General features: G+C 42.7%; 2 protein-coding genes across 10 annotated transcripts in view; one reads left to right on the top strand and one right to left on the bottom strand.

The window, feature by feature from the left end:
• DCTN5 (dynactin subunit 5) overlaps positions 1-17,696 on the bottom strand; it is a 28,595-nt gene extending 10,899 nt beyond the window's left edge. Inside the window, exons 1-3 of one of the 2 annotated variants that reach the window (XM_054452991.2) lie at positions 17,366-17,696; positions 15,929-15,997; positions 310-428 (exon numbers count right to left, since the gene is read on the bottom strand). In XM_054452991.2, the coding sequence (XP_054308966.1) occupies positions 310-428; positions 15,929-15,997; positions 17,366-17,413 (236 nt within the window). In that variant the 5' untranslated portion in view covers positions 17,414-17,696. Of the gene's footprint in view, positions 1-309; positions 429-7,836; positions 8,229-15,928; positions 15,998-17,365 lie in introns of those variants that run through there. The other variant, XM_054452992.2, reaches the window with a different exon arrangement.
• PALB2 (partner and localizer of BRCA2) overlaps positions 17,619-24,552 on the top strand; it is a 37,059-nt gene continuing 30,125 nt past the window's right edge. For 2 of the 8 annotated variants that reach the window (XM_054453680.2, XM_063654075.1), the window contains exons 1-4: positions 17,619-17,846; positions 20,848-20,907; positions 21,024-21,126; positions 22,626-24,098. In XM_054453680.2, coding sequence (XP_054309655.2) covers positions 17,799-17,846; positions 20,848-20,907; positions 21,024-21,126; positions 22,626-24,098 — 1,684 coding nt within the window. In that variant the 5' untranslated portion in view covers positions 17,619-17,798. Of the gene's footprint in view, positions 18,706-20,372; positions 20,519-20,847; positions 20,908-21,023; positions 21,127-22,625; positions 24,099-24,552 lie in introns of all 8 variants that reach the window. The other 6 variants (XM_063654076.1, XM_063654072.1, XM_063654074.1 and 3 more) reach the window with 4 other exon arrangements.

Here is a 24,552-nt window from a genome sequence, read left to right as displayed (position 1 = left end):
CCAGGTTCCGGTCCCTTGTGAGGCCTGGCTTGCTCCTTTTCCTACTCTTAGGTTCCATTATATACGCCAGTCTGTTTGATCAGAAACCCTTTGCTTTTGCCAGTGTATAAGTGGATTCTGTTTGTAGCAATCAATCATCAACCAGACTGAGACAACCACCAGCAGAATTGTGTTCATTATGGTGAACTCTTACTCAGTGCTTCAAACAACAGGACAGACCTAGTCATTATACCGCAACTCAACACATGGACCACACCACCAGTGGCAGCTTCTTGCCCAAGACTTGAACAAGGTAATTAAATTACATACCCTTTGCTGAATTTCTTGAATGGTGGCCTTATGACACTACGACTTTTCACAACACAATGACGTCCAACTCTTACATTTGCCAGATCCCCTCGGATAATACAGTCATTCATCACAATGGTCTGCAAGACAAAGCGAATTTAAAAAAAATTAGCAACATAGCCTAAGACGTAACAAAATAGAGTAGATAACGAGATACTGATTCTGAGTTATGTTACAATCCACTCTGACAGAACATTTCAAATGTTCCGCCAAAAGGAATAACTTGTAAGGTAAAAAGAGAACTGCCCTCATGACAGTGACTGCAGTTAGTGATGTTCCTAGTACATCACAAGCTTTGCCCTTAATCCCCCATGAATAGAACTCACTGAATGAACACTTAGTGAGAACACCTATAGCAGATCTGGCTTATATGTCTCTTTAGATTTGCTCAGGTAGGTCCTTGTGCCCCGCAAGCCTTGACTGCTTGCTTACCAAGAGTTCTGGCTGCTCTACCTTTGTCTTCTTTCTTAACAGTACTACCTCCTCCAACTCCATGCTCCAAAAGTGGACCCACTGGAGTTCTGGTTCATCTCCCAACCTCTGAACTCAGATTCCAAGTGCTACACTGCAGAGTGTAAGATGTGGCTTCCCCAGAAGTTGCTCAAGAGAGGCTGGGTAACACAACCTGTAAGTCTGGGAGGATTAATGCCTTATACTTGGTAAAAGAGTAGACACCCTCAAAATGTCTGCTGAATAAATGAATGGGGTTAAAAAGTGCATATGCTGGAGTTGTAACTGGAAAAAGTAAGCAAGGGACATGCAAGTAGATGATGAGGAATTACGTATGCTAAGCAAAGAAGCTTAGACATTTTTCCTAGAGGATATAAAGAGTCAATAAAATATTTTATGTCATTAAAAAATTTTTTCTGGCCGGGTGCGGTAGCTTAACGCCTGTAATCCCAATACTTTGGGAGGCCGAAGCAGGTGGATTGCCTGAGGTCAGGAGTTCGAGACCAGCCTGGCCAACATGGTGAAACCCCATCTCTAATAAAAATACAAAAATTAGCCGGGCATGGTGGCAGGTACCTGTAGTAATCCCAGCTACTCAGGAGGCTTGAAGCAGGAGAATCGCTTGAACCTGGGAGGCGGAGGTTGCAGTGAGCCGAGATCGCACCATTGCACTCCAGCCTGGATGAAAAGAGTGAGATTTTGCCTCGGAAAAAAAAAATTTTTTTTTTTTTTTTTAAGACACAGGGTCTCACTCTGTTGCCCAGGCTGCAGTGCAGTGCCACAATCATAGCTCACTGCAACCTTGAGCTCCTGGGCTCAAGGGATCCTCCCGCCTAAGCCTTCTGAGCAGCTGGGACTACAGGTGTGTGCCACCACATCCCACTAATTTTTAAATGTTTTGTAGAGATGGAGTCTCGCTATGTTGCCCACACTGGTCTTGAACCCCTAGGCTCATGCAATCAGTCCTCCAACTGTGACCTCTCAAAGTGCTGCAATTGCAGGCATTAGACACTGCACTTGGCCCCAATATTTTAAACAAAGGATTAACATACATAAATTTCCATATTATTACTACTACTCTGGAAGCACCCTGGCATCTGCATGGAGGATACAGGTGAGAGACCTGAGGAAAACTGACCCTTTAGATGACTACAGTGGATCAAGGTAAAAATAGATCGAGTCTTTTTTTTTTTTTTTTTTGAAATGGAGTCTTGCTCCGTCACTCAGGCTGGAGTGCAGTGGCGTGATCTTGGCTCACTGCAACCCCGCCTCCCAGACTCAAGCAATTCTCCTGCCTCAGCCTCCCCAGTAGCTGGGATTACAGGCACCCACCACCATGCCCAGCTCATTTTTGTATTTTTAGTAGAGACAGGGTTTCACCATGTTGGCTAGGCTGGTCTCGAACTCCTGACCTCAAGTGATCCTCCCCAAGTGTTGGGATTATAGGCATGAGCCACTGAGCCCAGCCTATAATGGATCTTATCTAAAGCAATAACTGTACATATAGAAAGAAAAAATAAATAGTAAAAATATATAAATTAATAATAAAAGTAAATTAATCTGATTAAGCCTGTAGATTTAACGACCAATTTCAAGGAAGGAGGGAGATAAGGACCCTATTAGGCAACTCCATATAGACATAATCAGCCAAATTCAGCAGCTGGAGAATTCAACTGGACAGTGATCCAGTTTCTGCAATATATAAATGGCATGGAGAGAAAAAGGGTTGGGGAAAGAGAACTGTTACAGATTAAAAGAGACTTAAGAGACATATCAACCAAATACAATGTGTGCAGCATCATGTTTGGATTCTGCTTTGAACAAACCAACTGGAAAAAGATATCCTGAGATACTGGGAAGACTGAATATGGACTGAGCATTAGATGATATTAAGGAAGTACTGCAGTTTTTACAATATTAACATGGTAACAGTGATACTCTACTCATTTTTGTTTGTTTATAGAGACAGGGTCTTGCTCTGTCACCCAGGCTGGAGTGCAGTGGCATGATCATAGCTCACTGTAACCTTGAACTCCTGGGCTCAAGAGATCCTTCTGTCTCAGCCTCCAAGTAGCTGGGACTACAGGTGCATGCCACTAGAACTGGCTAATTTTTCTTTTCATTTTTTGTAGAGACATGGTCTTGCTATGTTGCCCAGGCTGGTCACAAATGCCTAGCCTCAAGTAATTCTCTCACTTCAGCCTCCCAAGTGCTAGGATTGCAATTGTGAGCCACCATGCCCCACCTCTACTGAATTTTTAAGTCCTTAAGAATTAGTAAGACACACTGAAGTATTTGTGAGAGAAATAATATGACATTTGCAATTTGTTTTAAAATACTCCAGCCGGGAATGGTGGCTCATGCCTGTAATTCCAGTACTTTGGAAGGCTGATGCAAGGGGACTGCTTGAGCCCAGGAGGTCGAGACCAGCCTGGGCAACATGGCAAAACCCTATCTTTACAAAAAATACAAAAATTAGCCAGATGTAGTGGTGTGCACCTGTAGTCCCAGCTACTCAGGAGTCTGAGGTGGGGGGATTGTCTGAGCATGCAGAGGTCGAGGCTGCAGTGAGCTGAGATCACACCACTGCACTCCCACCTGGGTGACAGAGCGAGACTGTGTCTCAAAAAAAAAAAAAAAAAAAAAATTAAGCAGGGCATGGTGGCATGTGCCTATAGTCCCAGCTACACCAGAGGCTGAGGCGGGAGGATCACCAGGAATTCAGGGCTACAGTGAGCTATGATAGTGCCACTTGCTGCACTCCAGCCTGGGCAACAGAGTAAGACTCTGTCTCAGAAAAAGAAAAAATAAATAAGTAAGAATAAAAAACTCTAGCCTTCCCTACCCCACCCTAGTCAAACTAGGACTGAGTTTACAGGGTGAGTTTAGAGATGAAGCAAAAATGTCATAATATTGCTAATTATGGAAGCTGGTAAATGAGTTTATGGGAATTCTACTTTTGTACATGTCTTATGAGTTCTATAATGATAATATTTAGCTATAAAAAGGAAAAAAATAATAATCTGCTACTACATGCAACAAGATGGATACATCTCAAAAACATTATGTTGCGTGAAAAAAGCTTGACATAAAAGAGTACATGATTCTAACCCAGATATCCATGAATGGGCGAAAGGATAAAGAAAATGTGGTATATATCGCTTCTTGGCCTTTTGGCTAAAATCAAGTGAAGAAAATGTAGTATATACACATAATGGAATATTATTCAGTTATAAAAAAGAATGAAATCCTGTCATTTGCAGCAACATGGATGGAACTGGAGGTTACTATATTAAATGAAATAAGCCAAGCACAGAAAGACAAATATCACATGTTCTCACTCATATGTGGGCACTAAAAAAGTAGATTTCAAGACAGAGAGTAGACTGGTGGTTACCAAATGCCAAGAAGGGTAGGAGGAAGGAAGAGGGGTTGATCAATGGGCACAAATACACAGCTTGATAGGAGAAATAAGAAATAAGACCTAGAATTTGATAGGTCAGTAGGGTGACTATAGTTTACAGTAATCTATTATGTACTTCAAAATAGCTAGAAGGAAATAATTTTTTTAAAACTTTTAAGTTCACGGGTACGTATGCAGGTTTGTTACATAGGTAAACTTGTGTCATGGAGGTTTGTTGTACACATTATTTCATCACCCAGGTATTAAGCCTAGTACCCATTAGTTATTTTTCCTGATCCTTTCCCTCCTGCACTCTCCCAACTCCCTGCTCCCATAGGCCCCAGTGTGTGTTGTTCCCCTCTATGTGTCCATGTGTTCTCATCATTTAGCCTCCAGCTCCATCCATGTCCCTGCAAAAAACATGATCTCATTCTTTTTTATGGCTGCATTGTATTCCATGGTGTACATGTACCACATTTTCTTTATCCAGTCTATCATTGATGAGCATTTAGGTTGATTCCATGTCTTTGCTATTGTGAACAGTGTTGCAATGAATATATGTGTGCATATGTCTTTATAATAGAATGATTTATATTCTTTTGGGTATATACCCAGTAATGGGATTGCTGGGTCAAATGGTATTTCTGTCTTTAGGTCTCTGAGGAATCACCACACTGTCTTCCACAACGGTTACACTCCCACTAACAGTATGGAAGTGTTCCTTTTTCTCCACAACCTCACCAGCATCTGTTATTTTTTGAGTTTTTAACAACAGCTATTCTGACTGGTGTGAGACGGTATCTCATGGTTTTGATTTGCACTTCTCTAATGATCAGTGATGTTGAGCTTTTTGTCATGATTATTGTATGTCCTCTTTTGAAAAGTGTCTGTTCATGTCCTTTGCCCACTTTTTAAATGGGGTTGTTTTCTACTTGTAAATTTGTTTAATTCCTTTAGATGCTGGATATTAGACCTTTGTCAGATGCATAGTTTGCAAAAATTTTCTCCCATTCTGTAGGATGTCTGTTTACTCTGTTAATAGTTTATTTTGCTGTGCAGAAGCTCTTTAGTTTAATCAGATCTCATTTGTCAACGTTCGCTTTGTTGCAATTGCTTTTGGCGTCTTCATCATGAAATCTTTGCCTGTGCCTATGTCCTGAACGGTACTGGTTAGGTTGTCTTCCAGGATTTTTACAGTTTTGGGTTTTACATTTAAGTCTTTAATCCATCTTGAGTTGATTTTTCTATATGGTGTAAGGAAGGGGTCCAGTTTCAGTTTTCTCCATATGGCTAGCCAGTTATCCAAGCACCATTTATTGAATAGAGAATCCTTTCCTCATTGCTTGTTTTTGGCAGGTTTGATGAAGACGAGATAGTTGTAGGTGTGTGGTCTTATTTCTGGGTTCTCTATTGTGTTCCATTGTCCTATGTGTCTGTTCTTGTACCAGCAACATGCTGTTTTGGTTACTGTAGCCCTGTAGTAGTTTGAAGTCAGGTAGCATGATACCTCCAACTTTGTCCTTTTTGCTCAAGACTGCCTTGGCTACTCTAGAAGGAAATAATTTGATTGTTTCTAGCATAAAGACAAATATTTAAGGTGATGAATATCCCAATTACACTGATTTTTTATTTTTTCATTTTTTGGGGACAGGGTCTCACTCTGCCGCCCAGGCTGGAGTGCAGTGGTGCCATCACGGCTCACTGCAGCCTCGACCTCCCAGGCTCAAGTGATCCTTCCTGCTCAACTTCCCAAGCAGCTGGGACCACAGGTGTGCACCACCAAGCCCAGCTAATTTTTTTTTATTTGTAGAGATGGGGGTCTCCCTATGTTGCCCAGGCTGGTTTTGAAATCCTGGGCTCAAGAGATCTTCCCACCTTGGCCTCTGAAAGTGCTGGGATTACATGTGTCGGCCACCACATCTGGCCAAAACCAATCTTATCTTTATAAATTTTATAAATGTATTAAATTATCATGTGCCCCCCAAAATATGTACATCTATTATATGTCAATGAAAAATTATTTTTAAAAAGGGCTTGCGATTCTAATTATATGAAACTTCAGAAAATGCAAAACTAATCTATATTAGTCTTATATCGGTGGTTGCCTGGGGCAAGGGTACAAGGGTAGAGGATTGACTGCAAAAGGGCACAAGGAAACTAGATTAATAGAAATGTATTCTATATCTTGATTGTAGTAGCGGTTGCACAGATGTACCCATCAGTCAAAACTTGTCAAATTGCACACTCAAAATGGATACATTTATTGTACGCAAATTACACCTCAATAAAGATTATTGGTTTTAGTTCCATAATAAAATGTTTAAAAAGAAAAGAAGGAAGAGAATCTATATGACTTGGTGACTGTTCGGCTGTTGGGAGATAAGACAAAGAGAATTTATAATAGGGTAAGCAATTATGAGGATTACCAATTAAATTTTGAAATGTTGAATTTGAGATAGCTACGGGATGATCAATAGGTAGTTGTAAATAAAGGTCTGAGGTCAAGGACAGAAGGTCAGGCTAGGGAGGTAGGTGGGGAACTCCTGACATATAGGTGAATTTAGATTTATCACTAGCCTGAACGAAGAATACCAAAAAAGAAATAGACTCATACCTGGAAAAACTTACTAATCTCAACTGCATACGTATAGTCTACAAAACTTGTATTCATAAAAAAGAACTTCCACATCTGCTGCTGATTATGAAGTATTACAGTTCTTTTAGTTTTCTTTTTTATTTTTATTTTTTGAGACACAGTCTTACTCTGTTGCTCAGGCTGGGGCGCAGTGGTGTGATCTCACCTCACTACAACCTCCGCCTCCCAGGTTCAAGTGATTCTCTTGCCTCAGCCTCCTGAGTAGCTGGGATTACAGGCGCATGCCATCACACTCGGCTAATTTTTGTATTTTTAGTAGAGATGGGGTTTCACCATGATGGCCAGGCTGCTCTCAAACTCCTGACCTCAGGTAATCCGCTGGCCTCCACCCGCCCTGGTCTTGCGAAGTGCTGGGATTACAGGCATGAGCCACCGTGCCCAGCCACTTTGGTTTTCAAAAGATGTACTCTTCAAGCTTAAAGAGATTATCTATTTCTAGTATGAACTTCCTCCATCTAAGAGTCTTAATTTACTTCAATTATTGTTTTTAGTTTCATGTTTCCATCTACAATCAGAGAAAATGGCTTCCTTTTCTTTTGGAGGAAAACAGAATTCCAAAAGTTCTGGGTATTTGGTGATGGTGGTTGTTTTATTCTGTTTTAAATAAGTACAACAAGCTTAATCTGGAAATAAAGAACATCCACATAAGTCTGTTTGTCAGCCTAAACTATACACCAACTAAAGAAGCAAACACACGCAGAGGAAGTAAATTGTATCACAGGTGGTCAGAGAAATTTAGGAAGATGGACTCAAATCTTGGCTTCCTATTTCACAAGGAGTAGTGCTGAGGAAGAGAAGTCAGATACAAAACAGAGGCAACGGGGTGTTAAAATGAAAGAAGGTGGCTGCCCTTCAGAGAAGCAAATGAAAGGAGGTGGCTGCCCTTCACAGAAGCAAAGCAAAGAGTTCACTGAACTCAACAATGGGCAAGGCAGAGGTAGCAAAGTGGAGGTTGAAGGACTATACTTGCAAACCTGTATTGTTTGGCTCGTGCGGCATTTTTATCACTTATTTCTTTTAATTTTTTTTAGCTATCTCCTACAGGAAGGACACGTGGCATTTTAACAAATCATTTAAAATTAAACATTACTATTCGAGTAGTGGAACATCTTGCATTTTAAAAAGTGAGATTTCCAGTTGCTTTTGAAAAAGAATCAGAAGCTCTGGAAAGCTGATTGTTGCCACATGGGCCTGTATTCCCATATAGTAACAACCAGCTTGGGCTTAGATTGGTCACATTCTCCAATTCACTAGACCCCACGACTCCCTATTGTTCACACTCAGTCTTACTGACTCATCTGATCTCTTTCTATCCCTGCAGGCACTGTGACATCTGATATATGGGCTCAGGAAAACAGAAATGACAAAGTTCTGAAAGAGAAGGGATAGAAATATAAATGGATTGTTCATAATAGCAAAAAACTAGAAACAAAGTAACTTTCCACCAATAGGAGGGTGGATAAGTGGAATTGTACACAGCAGTGAAAATGCACAGACTGGCCAGCCGGGTGCAGTGGCTCACGCCTGTAATCCCAGCACTTTGGGAGGCCAAGGTGGGCAATCACCTGAGGTCAGAAGTTCGAGACCATCCTGGCCAACATGGTGAAACCTGGTCTCTACTAAAAATACAAAAAAAAAAAAAAATTAGCCAGGTGTGGTGGGAGGAAGAGGTGGTATGTGGGGAGGGAGGGAGGCAGGAGAATCGCTTGAACCTGGGAGGTGGAGGTTGCAGTGAGTCAAGATCTCATCATTGCACTCCAGCCTGGGCAATAAGAGCAAAACTCCATCTTAAAAAAAAAGAAAAGAAAATGCACAGACCACAATGAATCTTAGAAATAAAAGCTGAGTACCGCCCAAAGCAGTCTGCAGATTCAATGCAATCTTAACAAAATAACAATGAGATTCTTCACAAAAATAGAAAAAAGATCCCAAAATTCGCAGAGACTCTGAATAGCCAAAGTAATCCTGAACAAAAAGAACACAGCTGAAGGGGGCATCACACTGCCAGACTTAAAAATATACTGCAATGCTACAGTAATCAAAATAGCATAATACTGGCATTAAAAAAAAGACACATAGGCCAATGGAACAGAATAGAACCTAGAAATTAATCCACATATCTATAGCCTGATTTTTGACAAAGGTGACGAGAACATTCATCTTGAAAAGGATAATCTCTTCAATAAATGGTGCTGGGAAAATAGCATATCCATAAGCAGAAGTAGACCCCACACCTGTCACCCTACACAAAAATCAACTCAAAATGAATTCTTTTTTTTTTTTTTTTTTGAGACAGAGTCTCACTCTGTTGCCCAGGCTGGAGTGCAGTGGCACCATCTCGACTCACTACAACCTCTGCCTCCTGGGTTCAAGTGATTCTCATGCCTCAGCCTCCTGAGTAGCTGGGATTACAAGCATGCCACACCCAGCTAATTTTTTCTATTTTTAGTAAAGATAGGTTTCACCATGTTGGCCAGGCTGGTCTTGAGCTCCTGCCCTCAAGTGATCTGCCCGCCTTGGCCTCCCGAAGAGCTGGGATTACAGGCGTGAGCCACTGCACCTGGTCTATAATTCAAAATGAATTAAAGACCTAAATGAAGGCCTGGGACTATAAACTACTAGAAGAAAACAGGGGAAATGCTTAAAGACACTGGTCTTGGAAAAGATGAATAAGACTTCAAAAGCAGAGACAACAAAAGCAAATAAACAAATGGGATTATATCAAACTAAAATGATCCTCCACAGCATAGGAAACAATCAACAGAATGAAAATATGGCAGAACATATCTTCAAACTATTCTTCAAAGACAGAATATATTAATATAAGGAACTCAAACATCTCAACTGCAAAAAAACTCAATCTGATTTTTTAAATGGGCAAATGATTTGAATCGACATTTCTCAAAAGACATACTAATGGCCAACAAATATATATTTTAAAATGTTCACTAAACATCACTAATCAGCCAGGTGCGGTGGCTCATGCCTGTAATCCCAGCATTTTGGGAGGCCAAGGCAGGTGGATCACTTGAGGTCAGGAGTTCGAGATCAGCCTGACCAATATGGTGAAACCTCGTCTCTACTAAAAATACAAAAAAAATTAGCCAGCATGGTGGTGTGTGCCTGTAGTCCCAGCAACTCAGGAGGCTGAGAGAGGAGAATTGCTTGAACCCGGGAGGCAGAGGTTGCAGTGAACTGACATCACGCCACTGCGCTCCAGCATGGGCAACGGAGCGGGACTCTGTCTCAAAAAACAAACCAACCAACAAAAAATCACTAATCATAGGGAAGGGCAAATTAAGACCACAATGAGGTACCATCTCACCGCAGTTTAGGATGCTTATCATAAAGACAAAAAATAACAAATACTAGTGAGGATTTGGAGAAAAGGAAACTCTTATACACTGTTGGTGGGATGTAAACTAGTACAGCCACTATGGAGAACAGTATGAAGGTTCCTAAAAAAACTACAAATAGGGCCAGGTGTGGTGGCCCACACCTGTAATCCCAGCACTTTGGAAGGCCGAGACAGGCAGAATACTTGAGGTCAGGAGTTTGCGACCAGCCTGGCCAACATGGTTAAACCCCATCTCTATTAAAAATACAAAAATTAGCCAGACATGGTGGTGCGCACCTGTAATCCCAGCTATTCAGGAGATTGAGGCATGAGAATCACTTCAACCAAGGACGTGGAGATTGCAGTGAGTTGAGATTGCACCACTGCACTTTAGCCTGGGCGACACAGCGAGACTCTGTCTCTAAAAAAAAAAAAGAAAGAAAAAAGAAAAAAAAATTAGCCGGCAATAGTGGTGCATGCCTGTAGTACAAGCTACTTGGGAAGCTGAGGTGGGAGGTTCGCCTGAGCCTGGCCTGGAAGGTCAAGGCTGCAGTGAGCTATGATTGTGCCACTGCACTCTAGCCTGGGCAACAAAGTGAGACCCTGTCTCAAAAAAATTAACTAACAAACAAATTAAACAAATAAATAAAGATTTTTAAAATAAAAATAAATCACAGGAAACCAAGTTAAACAATATATATTATTTAAGGATATGTGGAAAATTTGCTTAAATAATAAATAATTTATAAGACACAAAATCAGGACAGCGGTTTTCTCTTGGAGGGTAGCAAAAATAGGAATAAGGGAGGAACATAAAAATAGTGCTTATTGTACACAGATTATGTTCCAGTTCTTCAGTTGGGTATAGGGTTCACTGTTGTTGATTTAATTTTATGTTTTATGACATATATGTCACATATATTCTTTTGTATGCCCAAAATATTGCCAAATTAAACATCTTTAAAAAGCAAAAGGCAGCCAGGCATGGTGGCTCATGCCTGTAATCCAAGCACTTTGGGAGGCTGAGGCAGGCAGATCACCTAAGGTCAGGAGTTCAAGACCAGCCTGGCCAACATGGTAAAACCCCATCTCTACTAAAATACAAAAATTAGCCAGGCATGGAGGCACACACCTGTAATACCAGGTACTGGGGAGGCTGAGGCAGGACAATTGCTTGAACCTGGGAAGCGGAGGCTGCAGTGAGCCAAGATCCCACCACTGCACTCCAGCCTGGGCAACAGGGCAATACTCCATCCCCCTCCCAAAAAAAATTAAAAAAAAAAAAAAAAAGCAAACGGCCCTCAATAGGCAAAACAATCTTATAAAAGAACAAACATGGAAGACTCATAACTCATGATTAAAAACTTATTATAGTAGGCCGAGCACAGTGGTTCACACCTGTAATCCCACTACTTTGGTAGGCCAAGGCGGGCAGATCACCTGAGGTCAGGAGTTCGAAACCAGCCTGACCAAAATGGCAAAACCCTGTCTCTAGCGTGGTGGCGCATGCCTGTAATCCCAGCTATTCAGGAGGCTGAGGCAAGAGAATTGCTGGAACCTGAGAGAAGGAAGTTGCAGTAAGCTGAGATCGTGCCACTGCACTCCAGCCTGGGTGACAGAGTCTTGCTCTGTCTCCAAAAAAAAAAAAAAAAAAACCCAGAAAACTTATTACAAAGCTAAGGTAATCAAAACAGTGCAGTGTTCCATAAAGATAGTCATACAGACCAACCAAATAGAATTGAGAGTCCACAAATAAATCCATTCATCTAAGACCAATTGATTTTCTAGAGGAGTGCCAAGACCATTCAACAGGGAAAGAATAGTATTTTCAACAAACGGTGCCAGGATAACTGTATTTCTACATTCAAAAGAACTAAGTTAGACCCCTACCTCAAACCATATAAAAAAATTAACTCAAGCCGGGTACAGTGGTTCATGCCTGTAATCCTGGCACTTTGGGACGCCGAGGCTGGCAGATCACCTGAGGTTGGGAGTTTGAGACCAGCCTGACCAATAAGGAGAAACCCTGTCTCTACTAAAAATACAAAATTAGTCAGGTGTGGTGGCGCACGCCTGTAATCCCAGCTACTCGGGAGGCTGAGGGAGGAGAATTACTTGAACCCAGGAGGCGGAGGTTGCAGTAAGCCCAGATCGCACCACTGCACTCCAGCCTGGAAAACGAGAGGGAAACTCTGTCTCAAAAAAAAAAAAAAAAAAAAAATTAACTCAAAATGGATCAACGACCTAAACACAAGCACTAAGACCATTAACGCTCTTAGAAGAAAACACGGCAGTAAATCTTCATGGCCATAAGTTTGGATTCTTAACATGACACCAAAAGCACAAGCAACAGAAGAAAAAACAGATAAACCAGACTTCAAAATTAAAAACTTTAGTGCATCAAAGGGATGCACAAAATCTACAGAAAGGAAGAAAGCATTTGCAAATCATATATCTGATAAGTGTTTAATATCCAGAATGTATAAAGAACTCCTAGAACTCAATAAGAAAAAGACAACACAATATAAAAATAGGCAAAGGACTGAACAGACATTTCTCTAAAGAAGATGTACAGATGACCAACAAGCAACATTCAAAGATGTTCAACATCATTAGTCATTAAGGAAATACAAATCAAAACCACAATGAGATACCATTTTATACCCCCTTGGATGGCCATAATCCAAAAAAAAAAACAGAAAATAACTAGTGTTGGTAAAGATGTGGAGAAATTGGAACCCTGCACAATGCTGGTGGAAACGTAAAATGGTGTAGCCATTTCGGAAAAAAGTTTGTCAGTTTCCCAAAAAGTTAAACATAGACTCACCATTTGTCCCAGCAATCATACTCTTTTGTATATACCAAACATTGCCAAATTAAGTATTGAGTATATACACTCCTAGGTATCTACTCAAAAAAACTGAAGACAGGGATGCAAACAGATACTTGCACATCAGTGTTCACTGCATTATTCACAATAGCCAAAGGGTAGAAACAATCCAAGTGCCTATACGAAATGTGGCACATACATACAATGGAGTAGAAGTTCTGATGTGCTTTAACAAGGATGAACCTTGAAAACCTTACACTAAGTGAAATAAGCCAGACAAAAAGGACAAATATTGTATGATTCCACTTATATGAAATATCTAGAATAGGCAAATTCATAGAGACAGAAAGTAGATTCAGGCTATCAGCAATGGAAGGAAGTAGGGAATGGGCATGTATTCCTTAATGTGTAGTTTTTATTTGGGGTGATGAAAAAGTTTTGGAAATGGATAGTGGAGATGGTTGCACAACATTGTGAATGTAATTAATGCAACTAATTGTACACTTAAAAATTGGTAAGGCTGGGCACAGTGGCTCATGAGTGTAATTCCAGCACTTTGGAAGGCCAAGGAGGGCAGATCACCTGAGTGAGGTTGGGAGTTTGAGACCAGCCTGATCAATATGGAGAAACCTCGCCTCTATTAAAAATATAAAATTAGCTGGGCATGGTGGCACATGCCTGTAATCCCAGCTACTGGGGAGTCTGAGGCAGGAGAATCACATGAACCTGGGAGGCGGAGATTGTGGTGAGCCGAGATTGTGCCATTGCACTCCAGTCTGGGCAACAAGAGCAAAACTGCGTATCAAAAAAAAAAATATATATATATATATATATAGTTAGGCTGGGTGCAGTGGCTCATGCTTGTAATCCCAGTACTTTGGGAGGCCAAGGCGGGTGGATCACTTGAGGCCAAGAGTTTGAGACCAGCCTGGCCAACGTAGCAAAACCCTGCCTCTACTAAAAATACAAAAACTAGCCCAGTGTAGTGGCGTGCACCTGTAGTCCCAGCTACATGGGAGGCTGAGGCATGAGAATCCTTGAAGCCAAGAGGCGGAGGTTGTGGTGACTGAGATGGCGCCACTTCACTCCAGCCTGGGCGACTGTCTCAAATAACAGAAATGTTTTAAAAATTGTTAAAATGGCAAATTGTTATATATAGTTCACCATAAGAAAAAAAAACTTGGGCCGGGCGCGGTGGCTCATGCCTGTAATCCCAGCACTTTGGGAGGCTGAAGTGGATGGATCATCTGAGGTCAAGAGTTCGAGACCAGCCTGGCCAATATGGTGAAAACCTGTCTCTACTAAAAATACAAAAATTAGGCTGGGCGCGGTGGCTCACTCCTGTAATCCCAGCACTTTGGGAGTCTGAGGCGGGAGGATCACGAGGTCAGGAGATTGAGACCATCCTGGCTAACATGGTGAAACCCCGTCTCTAATAAAAATACAAAAAAATAGCTGGGCATGGTGGCGGGTGCCTGTAGTCCCAGCTACTCAGGAGGCTGAGGCAGGAGAATGGCGTGAGCCTGGGAGGCGGAGCTTATAGTGAGCCGAGATCGCACCACTGCACTCCAGCCTGGGCAACAGAGCGAGACTCCGTCTCAAAAAAAAAACAAAAAACAAAAATTAGGTGGGCATGATGGCGGGAGCCTGTAATCCCAGCTACTCAGGAGGCTGAGGCAGGAGAATCACCTGACGCCAGGAGGTGGAGGCTGCAGTGAGCCAAGATCGCGCCACTGTACTCCGACCTGGGTGACAGAGCAATACTCTGTCTCAAAAAAAAGGAAAAAAAAAAAAAAGAAACAGTATGTCTGAGCAGCAATTACTGAATTATATTTCTTTTCCACTTAATTCCTTGGTATGACGGGCTTAAGGGAGACTAATTATCTTCTACTGAAAATATTTGTGATCTCTTGGTTATAACGAGACTATTTTCCTTCTGGAAGTTAGAGATGTAATATTTAAAGAAAAATTAATTTCAAAATTGAGTGTTCCAGATGGCAGGAAAACAACTGTGAACTTCACTGTTTGTCAAGCTCAAATATACCTTGTGATATTTTCTCTTCCAAGTTTATACTCGTCTCTTTGCTATTGTAATCTATTTGGATTACGAGATTCTCAGGCTTTCAGATTCCACTTTGCATATTTGTCTCATATTTAATATCTTTTCCAATTGTCACATTCATTTTAAGAGTTTCAGTTAATAGTGAATTATTAATTTTTACTAAAGAGATAATTTTATAAGTATTACCTTAGTTTCTACCTTCAAATATTTCATTACCTGTTATATTTTGTGCCCAGTAGTTTAATGCACACTATAATATCGTAAAATAATGTTGGTTCTAGGTACCACTGTGTTTTGTTCCTGGCATAAAAGAAAAAAGGTTTTCTGTTGCCTCTTATTGAACCTTTTTGCATTCAAGAGATCCAACTCAGGCCGGGTGCAGTGGCTCACGCCTATAATCCCAGCACTTTGGGAGGCCGAGGTGGGTGGATCACTTGAGGGCAGGAGTTCGAGACCAGCCTGGCCAACATGGTGAAACCCTGTCTCTACTAAAAATACAAAATATTAGCCGGGCTTGGTGGCAGGTGTCTGTAATCCCAGCTACTCGGGAAGCTGAGGCAGGAGAACTGGTTGAACCTGGGAGGCGGAGGTTGCAGCGACCTGAGATGGGGCCACTGCACTCCAGCCTGAGCGACAGAGTGAGACTCTGTCTCAAAAAAAAAAAAAAAAAAAAAAGGAGATCCAACTTAGAGAATAAAAAATTTAAAAACAAGAGAATTAAAAATGTACAATAATAAATGTAATAAATAGGAGATATGGCAACATTTTTTCTGCCCTGCTATGGTGATAATTAGCAGAAAGCAAGCTAAGGTTTGCAACCTGGAGCTGGCTTTGTCCCTTACCTTGCCATTGAGAACGATGTTCTGGCTTCCACACAACACTGACTGGCGACTGACTTTGTTCCCAGATGCCTAAAAGAAAACAACGGAAAACCGGGGAGGGCAAACTTAATAGGTTTCTGGACTACAGGTTTCCATCAAGAAAGCTCATATTTGAGAGAAAAAAACATAAAGTGGGGTGCTGTCCACAATGGAGTGAGTCCAGGATATCAAAAAAGCAATGATGGATTAGAAAACTATGGCTGAGTGTGGTGGCTCATGCCTGTAATCTCAGCACTTTGAGGCTGAGGCAGACAGATCCCTTGAGGCCAGGAGTTCAAGACCAGCCTAGGCAACATAGTGAGACCCCTTCTCTACAAAAAAACTTTTTTTTAATTAGCCGGGCATGGTGGCGCGTGTCTGTAGTCCCAGCTCCTCAGAAGGCTGAGGCTGGAGGATCGCTTGAGCCTGGAAGGCCGAGGCTGCAATGAGCTGTGATTGCGCCACGGCACTCCAGCCTTGGCAATAGCGTGAGACCCTGTCTCAAAAAATAGAAACACAAAGGAAACTAAGGACTCAAGGAATAAACTCATAATTTGGATGTCTATAGCTTGGTGGCATCAGACGGACGCGGATTCAAATCCCACTTCCACACTTGGGCTTTACAGCCTTAAAACGAGGATAATAACTTTATGAGTATCAGAGTTGTGAGAAAGCAAAGAAAACCAAAATAACAATAGTAACGTTAATTGACCACTTGCCCTGTTTCCAAGATTTTACAAACATATCATGTACTGATCATAAAGAACCAAATCGGCAGGGTGCGGTGGCTCACGGCTGTAATCCCAGCACTCTGGGAGACCGAGGCGGGTCGATCACCTGAGGTCAAGAGTTAGGGACCTGCCTGGCCAACATGGTGAAACCCCGTCTCTACCAAAAAATACAAAAATTAGCCGGGCGTAGTGGCGGGCGCCTGTAATCCCAGCTACTCGAGACGCTGAGGCAGGAGAATCGCTTGAACCCGGGAGGCGGAGGTTGCAGTGAGCCGACATCGCGCCACTGCCCTCCCGCCTGGGCGACAGAGAGAGTCTCCGCCCCCCCACCCCCCTCCTCAAAAAAAAGAACCGAATCGTTTTTGGCGCAAGTTAATAGATTACAAAAGGCAGTGTAAAAGGGCCCGAAGTCCGAGCTGTAATTCATATGAACAGGATGGGACTTGTCCTATCCTCCTGAAGGCACTTTATTCCTATGAGAAAATCAGGAATAAACACAAAAGGCCTAAAATGGCCATGCGCGGAGTAAACAGCAAAGCCAGACGGCACACGGGGCGTCGCTAGATAATCCCGGACTAACTGCCAAAGGGACAGGGGTGGGTGGGGTAGGGGCAGGTTGGGAACGCCGACCAGGCCTCAAAGGGACGCAGGGTTGGAAAGAGGAGGATAGATATCTGGACCCGCGTACCGTCTCGATGTACTCAGATTTGTTGTAGAGCAGCTCGCCCAACTCCATGGCCGCCGCCTCCTTCCCTCAGCCCCAGATCCTGTCAGAGTCAGTCGGTCAGTCTTTCAGAGATTCCGGCTACTTCCGGTCCCTCCTCCACTTCCGTTCCAGGGGGCCCACTGGGACTTATCGACAGCTCGGCTCTCCTTTAGGCGGCCTCGCTCCACTGCTCGGCCGTCTATGGCTGCGCGTGCGCAGGTCGAATGGTGGATTTAATTGGCCGGAGTTTAGGGCGCGCTTGGCACGCGTGGGTCAGCTGATCGCGCACTGAGGGTGCGATCCCGGGCTCCCCATTCCTTCTTAGGGCGCCTCCCCGGCCCAGGGCCAACTGGGTCCCGGTGTCGGCAGGCCTGGGGTCGGCGACGGCTGCTCTTTTCGTTCTGTCGCCTGCCCGATGGAAGAGCTTCCCGGGAAGCCCCTCAGCTGTGAGGAGAAGGAAAAGGTGCCAGGGGGTGCGGGAAGGGCGGACGCAGGACTCTGACCCCGCTTTCCCAGGGTTTTAGGCCCGGCTTTGTGTCCTCGGCAGTCCGAGGGCAGCAGTATCGTCTGACCACCCCCTCCTCTTAGGGCTGAGGGGGCACAGAAAATGAAAATGTGGAAATAGCGTGGTGCTCACGTGGTGGCGTTTAAAGAACAAATTTCATTACAGTAGCAGCGCATTAATACAATGTGTAACACTTTATAGATAAAACTGTATCGACACCCTTGCTCCTCCCCGCTCCCACACCCTCAATCTTTACTTTTCCCCCCGGACGGCCTCAAGTAAATCTTTTAAGTCTGGTACTTCCAGGTCCTTTCGTGTGTTAGTGTGGGTGGTGGAGGAGGGGCGTATCCCTAACCACCAAAAAGGAATCCTATGTATATTTTTTGGAGAAGGGAATGTTCATAAATGGTATGATCTGAATGGTTCTGCAGGTTCCGTTTAGCATTCCTGTCAGGACATGTTTATCTACCTTGCTTTCTTTTTTAAGTTCTAGACAGTATGTCGTAGTTTGGAAGTGCCCTCGTTTTGTTTCTTTTTTCTTCCTTTTCTGTTTTTCTTCTTTTTTGAGACAGAGTCTCACTCTGCCACCAATGCTGGGGTGCAGTGGCGCGATCTCGGCTCACTGCAACCTCCGCCTCCCGGGATCAAGCGACTGTCCTGCCTCAGCCTCCCGAGTAGCTGGGATTACAGGAACCCGCCACTGCGCCTGGCCTTGGAAGTGCCCTTGCTTCTTTAGACTGTACTTTATTGATAGACTTTTAGGATGTTTCCAGCTTGTGCTGATGTTATTCTTATCCTGGCTTACCTTCTGGTGGAGGTGAGAAAGATCATTTATCAGTAAACAAGATAATACCCAGACATTGATAAGATTGGTGGGAGGCCAGTCTCCGTGACTCACGCCTGTAATCCCGGCACTTTGGGAGGCCGGGATGGGCAGATAGCTTGATCTCAGAGTTTGAGACCAGCCTAGGCAACGTAGTGAAACCCGTCTCTACTAAAAATACAAAAATTAGCCGGGTGTGGTGACGCCAGCCTGTAGTCCCAGAGGCTCAGGCCTCAGAGGCTGATGCACGAGAATCGCTTGAACCAGGGGACACTGAGGTTGCAGGGAGCTGCCGAGATCGCGCCGCTGCACTCCAGGCTGAACGACAGAGTGAGACTCTCAAAAAAAAAAAGAAAATTCCATACGGTTGGCAACTTATCTAGTAGCATGTTTTGCACATAGGTTTTGTTTTGTTTTGTTCTGTTTGTTTGTTTTTGAGACGGAGTCTCGCTCTGTCGCCCAGGCTGGAGTGCAGTGGCTCGATTTTGGCTCACTACAACCTCCGCCTCTCAGGTTCAAGCGATTCTCCTGCTTCAACCTCCCGAGTAGTTCGGATTACAGACGCCCAACACCGCGCCCGGCTAATTTTTGTATTTTTAGTAGAGACAGGGTTTCTCCATGTTGGCCAGGCTGGTTTTGAACTCCTGACCTCAGGTAATCCTCCCGCCTCAGCCTCCCAAAGTGCTGGGATTACAGGTGTGAGCCACCGCACCCGGCCTTTTTTTTTTTTTAACTTTTTTTTTTTTTTAGACAGAGTCTGGCTCTGTCACCCAGGCTGGAGTGCAGTGGCGTGATCTAGGCCCACCGCAACCTCCGCCTCTGGGTTCAAGCAATTCTCCTGCTTCAGCCTCCTACAGGCACCCGCCACCACACCCGGCTCATTTTTGTAGTTTTAGTAGAAGCAGGATTTCACAATGTTGGCCAGGTGGGTCTCGAACTCTTGACCTCAAATGATCCACCCACCTCAACCTCGCAAAGTGTTGGGATTACAGGCGTGAGCCACTGCCCCCAGCTGAGTAGGTCTTTTTTTTTTTTAAAGGCATATATGGAGGATGGAAATCTTGATGTTTTGTTGGTTGAAAGATGAGTATAGCTAAAAAGTTGCTAAAAAGCAGAAAAACCGAGGCTGGCTTTGCTGCTGAGAGAATCCTTTGAACTAAAGAAGCCAGAGAGACAAGGGAATCTAGGCTTTCAGAGAACCGTAATTTGATTCAGCCCAATTCATTTATTTATTTCATAAATATTTGTTAAATGCCTACTGTGTGCTTGGCTGGAGATTGAGCAATGATAGCTCCAACCTCACTGGCCTTCTGTGTGTTCCTCAAACGTACGTAGCCTATTCCACTGCAGAGCTTTTATATTTGTGGTTCCCTCTGCCTGGGGTACCGTTCCCTCTGATCTTCCCAAAACTAGCTCCTTCCTCATTCAGTCTTAGGCTCAAATGATAGTCCTCAAAAATGCCTCCCTGACCACTGTAACTAAAGTAGTCCCTGTCAGTAGGCCAGTAACTCTCTCATATCACTCTGTTTACCTGTGTAGTTATTTTTTTACCTTGTAAAATCATCTGTTTGTTTTCTTATTTATTATCTGTCTCCCTCACTGTACGTAAATTGCATCTAGAATAGCATCTGGAGCACTAATTGACACATAGTGGGTATCAGTTATTATTCCAGGTACTGGAGATACCTGGACCATTAACTGATAAATAGAAGATTCATTTGTTGAGTGACTGAGGATGGCAGTCCCTGCTACCTTCAAGGATCTGGATGATGGGGAGGAACAGAGAACATAGTGTGAGAATACTGTGGTAAGGAAAGTACAGAGGACTGGTAGAGTGTCTAACCTAGATTTGGAGAAGGACATAGAAGTCTATCCCAGGGAAATAAAAATCTAAGCTAAGTCTTGAGGAATCAGTAGGAATTGGCAAAGGAAGGACATGTTCCAGATGATGGGAACAGGTTATGCAAAGATCCTGAAATGGTCAGAGCTTGATGCTCTTTGAGAACCAAAAGTAGATTGTTATGGGCCAGTGCTACTCCCTGCCTCTTGCCAAGGGACCCCGCCAAGCACTGCATCCCTTCCCACTGACTCCACCTTTCCACTTGCCCAGTATTGTTGGTGTTTTTCTTCTTCCAGTTAAAGGAGAAATTAGCATTCTTGAAAAGGGAATACAGCAAGACACTAGCCCGCCTTCAGGTAAGTGAATCGTATCTCAAATTAAGGTGTTATAGTACAAACAATTTAAAAACAGTTCTTGACTCTATAAAGCTTTAAAGAAAATGTATTTCTGGGGCTGTTTTTGTCTCCTCTAGCGTGCCCAAAGAGCTGAAAAGATTAAGCATTCTATTAAGAAAACAGTAGAAGAACAAGATTGTTTGTCCCAGCAGGAGCTCTCACTGCAGCTAAACCACTCAGGTAAATCTAGACCATTCACTTATGCCTGCTTTATCATTCATTTCCCAGGTATATTTTGGCTATTGTTCTTTTTCCCATAGAGTGAAGATAATGACTAGCAATAGACGCTTTAATTTTAATTTTATTTTTTTGAGACAGAGTCTCACTCTTTGTCACCCAGGCTGGAGTGCAGTGGCACAATCTTGGCTCACTACAACCTCCACCTCCCAGGCTCAAGTGATTCTCCTGCCTCAGCCTCCCGAGTAGCTGGGACTACAGGCACGTGCACTACCACACCTGGCTAATTTTTATATTTTTAGTAGAGATGGAGTTTCACCATGTTGGCCAGGCCGGTCTTGAACCCCTGGCCTCAAGTGATCTGTCTGCCTGGGCCTCCCAAAGTGCTGGGATACAGGTGTGAGCCACTGTACCTGGCTGCAATATATTCTAATTAACATGAAATTCATATGCCGTAAAATCTATAGTCTCTATTTTCAGTTAGACTGTTTATTCTTTTTCCCTCTCTTGCTCTTTTTCCCTCTCAATTTTCAGAAATTATATTTATTGTTTAAATATTAGAAAGGTTTTTTGTTTTGTTTTTATTTTGAGACAGAGTCTCACTCTGTCATCAAGGCTGGAGTGCAGTGGCTCGATCGCAGCTCACTGCAGCCTCCATCTCCCAGGTTCAAGCAATTCTCCTGCCTCAGCCTCCCGAGTACCTGGGACTACAGGCGCGTGCCGCCACGCCCAGCTAATTTTTGTATTTTTAGTAGAGACGGGGTTTCACCATGTTGGCCAGGATGGTCTCGATCTCCTGACCTCGTGATCTGCCTGCCTCAGCCTCCCAAAGTGCTGGGATTACAGGTGTGAGCCACCGTGCCCAGCGAAAGGTTTTTTTTTTTTAAATTTAAGTATATATGAACAGAGAAAAATTCTAGGTGAAAATATTCTAAAAAGAATGGTCAATTCTGATGTTTAAATTCAAGTAATTTATAATAATAAAACTGAGGGTTATTGAAATGGGAGTGTTATTAAAATTACTTGAGCCAAGGGGGAAAATAAAGAAAGAAATACATGAGATAGAAAATTAGTCGAGATTTAGAAGTTAAGAGAAGAGATTGTGTGATAAAGAATACTCTGTTCGTTTAAAAAACATTTTTAGCACAATGCTATTTGTTTATATGTACTTAAGATTTCATAGATTATTAGAATTTTAAAAATTAGAACTTTTAAAAATATGTACAGTATGGAGTATGTACAGTTCCTTTACATACTCCATCAGATAGTAGAAGTAGTCAACACCTTGAACACATTCCTCCTAAAGGTAACAGTGACCTTACTACTCACAGCCTAAAAAATAGGTTTATTTCACCTGTAAATTCATCTGCCTGAATGAAATGTCGCTGATTCTTTCTTAAATAAATGTTTAGTAGTATTTATATATAATAGGTTAAAAATTAGTATTTTTTGTTTTATTTTATAAGAAAAATATTAGTTATATACATTTTTTTCCTCCTCAGAACCTAAAAATAAAATATGTGTTTATGACAAGTTACACATCAAAACCCATCTTGATGAAGAAACTGGAGAAAAGACATCTACCACACTTGATGTTGGGCCTGAGTCCTTTAACCCTGGAGGTGGCCCAGGAGGATTACCTATACAAAGAACAGATGACACCCAAGAACATTTTCCCCACAGGGTCAGTGACCCTGATGGTGAGCAAAAGCAGAAGCTGCCAAGCAGAAGAAAGAAGCAGCAGAAGAGAACGTTTATTTCACAGGAGAGAGACTGTGTCTTTGGCACTGATTCGCTCAGATTGTCTGGGAAAAGACTAAAGGAACAGGAAGAAATCAGTAGCAAAAATCCTGCTAGATCACCAGTAACTGAAATAAGAACTCACCTTTTAAGTCTTAAGTCTGAACTTCCAGATTCTCCAGAACCAGTTACAGAAATTAATGAAGACAGTGTATTAATTCCACCAACTGCCCAACCAGAAAAAGGTGTTGATACATTCCTAAGAAGACCTAATTTCACCAGGGCGACTACAGTTCCTTTACAGACTCTATCAGATAGCGGTAGTAGTCAGCACCTTGAACACATTCCTCCTAAAGGTAGCAGTGAACTTACTACTCACGACCTAAAAAACATTAGATTTACTTCACCTGTAAGTTTGGAGGCACAAGGCAAAAAAATGACTGTCTTTACAGATAACCTCCTTGTAAATGAAGCTATAAGTAAAAGTGGCCAACTGCCCACAGGTTCTAATTTAGAGGCAAATATTTCACATTCTCTAAATGAACTCACTCACAATAACTTACCAGCAAATGAAAACCAAAACTTAAAAGAACAAAATCAAACAGAGAAATCTTTAAAATCTCCCAGTGACGTTCTTGATGGCAGAAATGAAAATCTTCAGGAAAATGAGATTCTAAGTCAACCTAAGAGTCTTAGCCTGGAAGCAACCTCTCCTCTTTCTGCAGAAAAACATTCTTGCACAATGCTTGAAGGCCTTCTGTTTCCTGCAGAATATTATGTTAGAACAACACGAAGCATGTCCAATTGCCAGAGGAAAGTAGCCCTGGAGGCTGTCATTCAGAGTCATTTGGATGTCAAGAAAAAAGGGTTTAAAAATAAAAATAAGGATGCAAGTAAAAATTTAAACCTTTCCAATGAGGAAACTGACCAAAGTGAAATTAGGATGTCTGGCACATGCACAGGACAACCAAGTTCAAGAACCTCTCAGAAACTTCTCTCATTAACTAAAGTCAGCTCTCCCGCTGGGCCCACTGAAGATAATGACTTGTCTAGGAAGGCAGTTGCCCAGGCACCTGGTAGAAGATACAAAGGAAAAAGAAAATCAGCCTGCACCCCAGCATCAGATCATTGTGAACCACTTTTGCCAAGTTCCAGCCCATTGGTTGTTAACAGGTCCAAGGAGGAAGTCACCTCGCACAAATATCAGCACGAAAAATTCCTTATTCGAGTGAAAGGTAAATCAAGATGTGTTTGATGATGATGATGATGAAAGTTAACAATTACTATTTGCCTGGCACTTCCTTTTCTAAAAAGGGACAGGGCCAAGTGTGGTGGCTTACGTCTGTAATCCCAGCGCTTTGGGAGGCTGAGGAAAAGAGTGAGACCCTGGCTCAAAAAAATTAAAAATAAATAAATAAACAAGTAAAAATAAAGAGACAGGGTGTCACTGTTGTCCAGGCTGGAGTGCCGTGGTGCAGCCTCTATCTCCTGGGCTCAAATGTTCCTCCTGCCTCAGCCTTCCAACTAGCTGGGACTACTGGCATGTGCCACCATGCCCGGCTAATGTTTTTAAATTTTTTGTAGAGGTGAGGTCCTGCCCTGTTGCCCAGGCTAATCTTGAACTCCTGGCCTCAAACAGTCCTCCCACCACAGCCTCTCAAAGTGCTGGGATTACAGACGTGAGCCACT

This window comes from Pongo pygmaeus, chromosome 18 (genome assembly GCF_028885625.2).
Source record: "Pongo pygmaeus isolate AG05252 chromosome 18, NHGRI_mPonPyg2-v2.0_pri, whole genome shotgun sequence".
Classification (NCBI taxonomy): Eukaryota; Metazoa; Chordata; class Mammalia; order Primates; family Hominidae; genus Pongo; species Pongo pygmaeus.
Note: the sequence above shows the minus strand (reverse complement) of the source record. Positions and strands in the feature narration are given on the sequence as shown.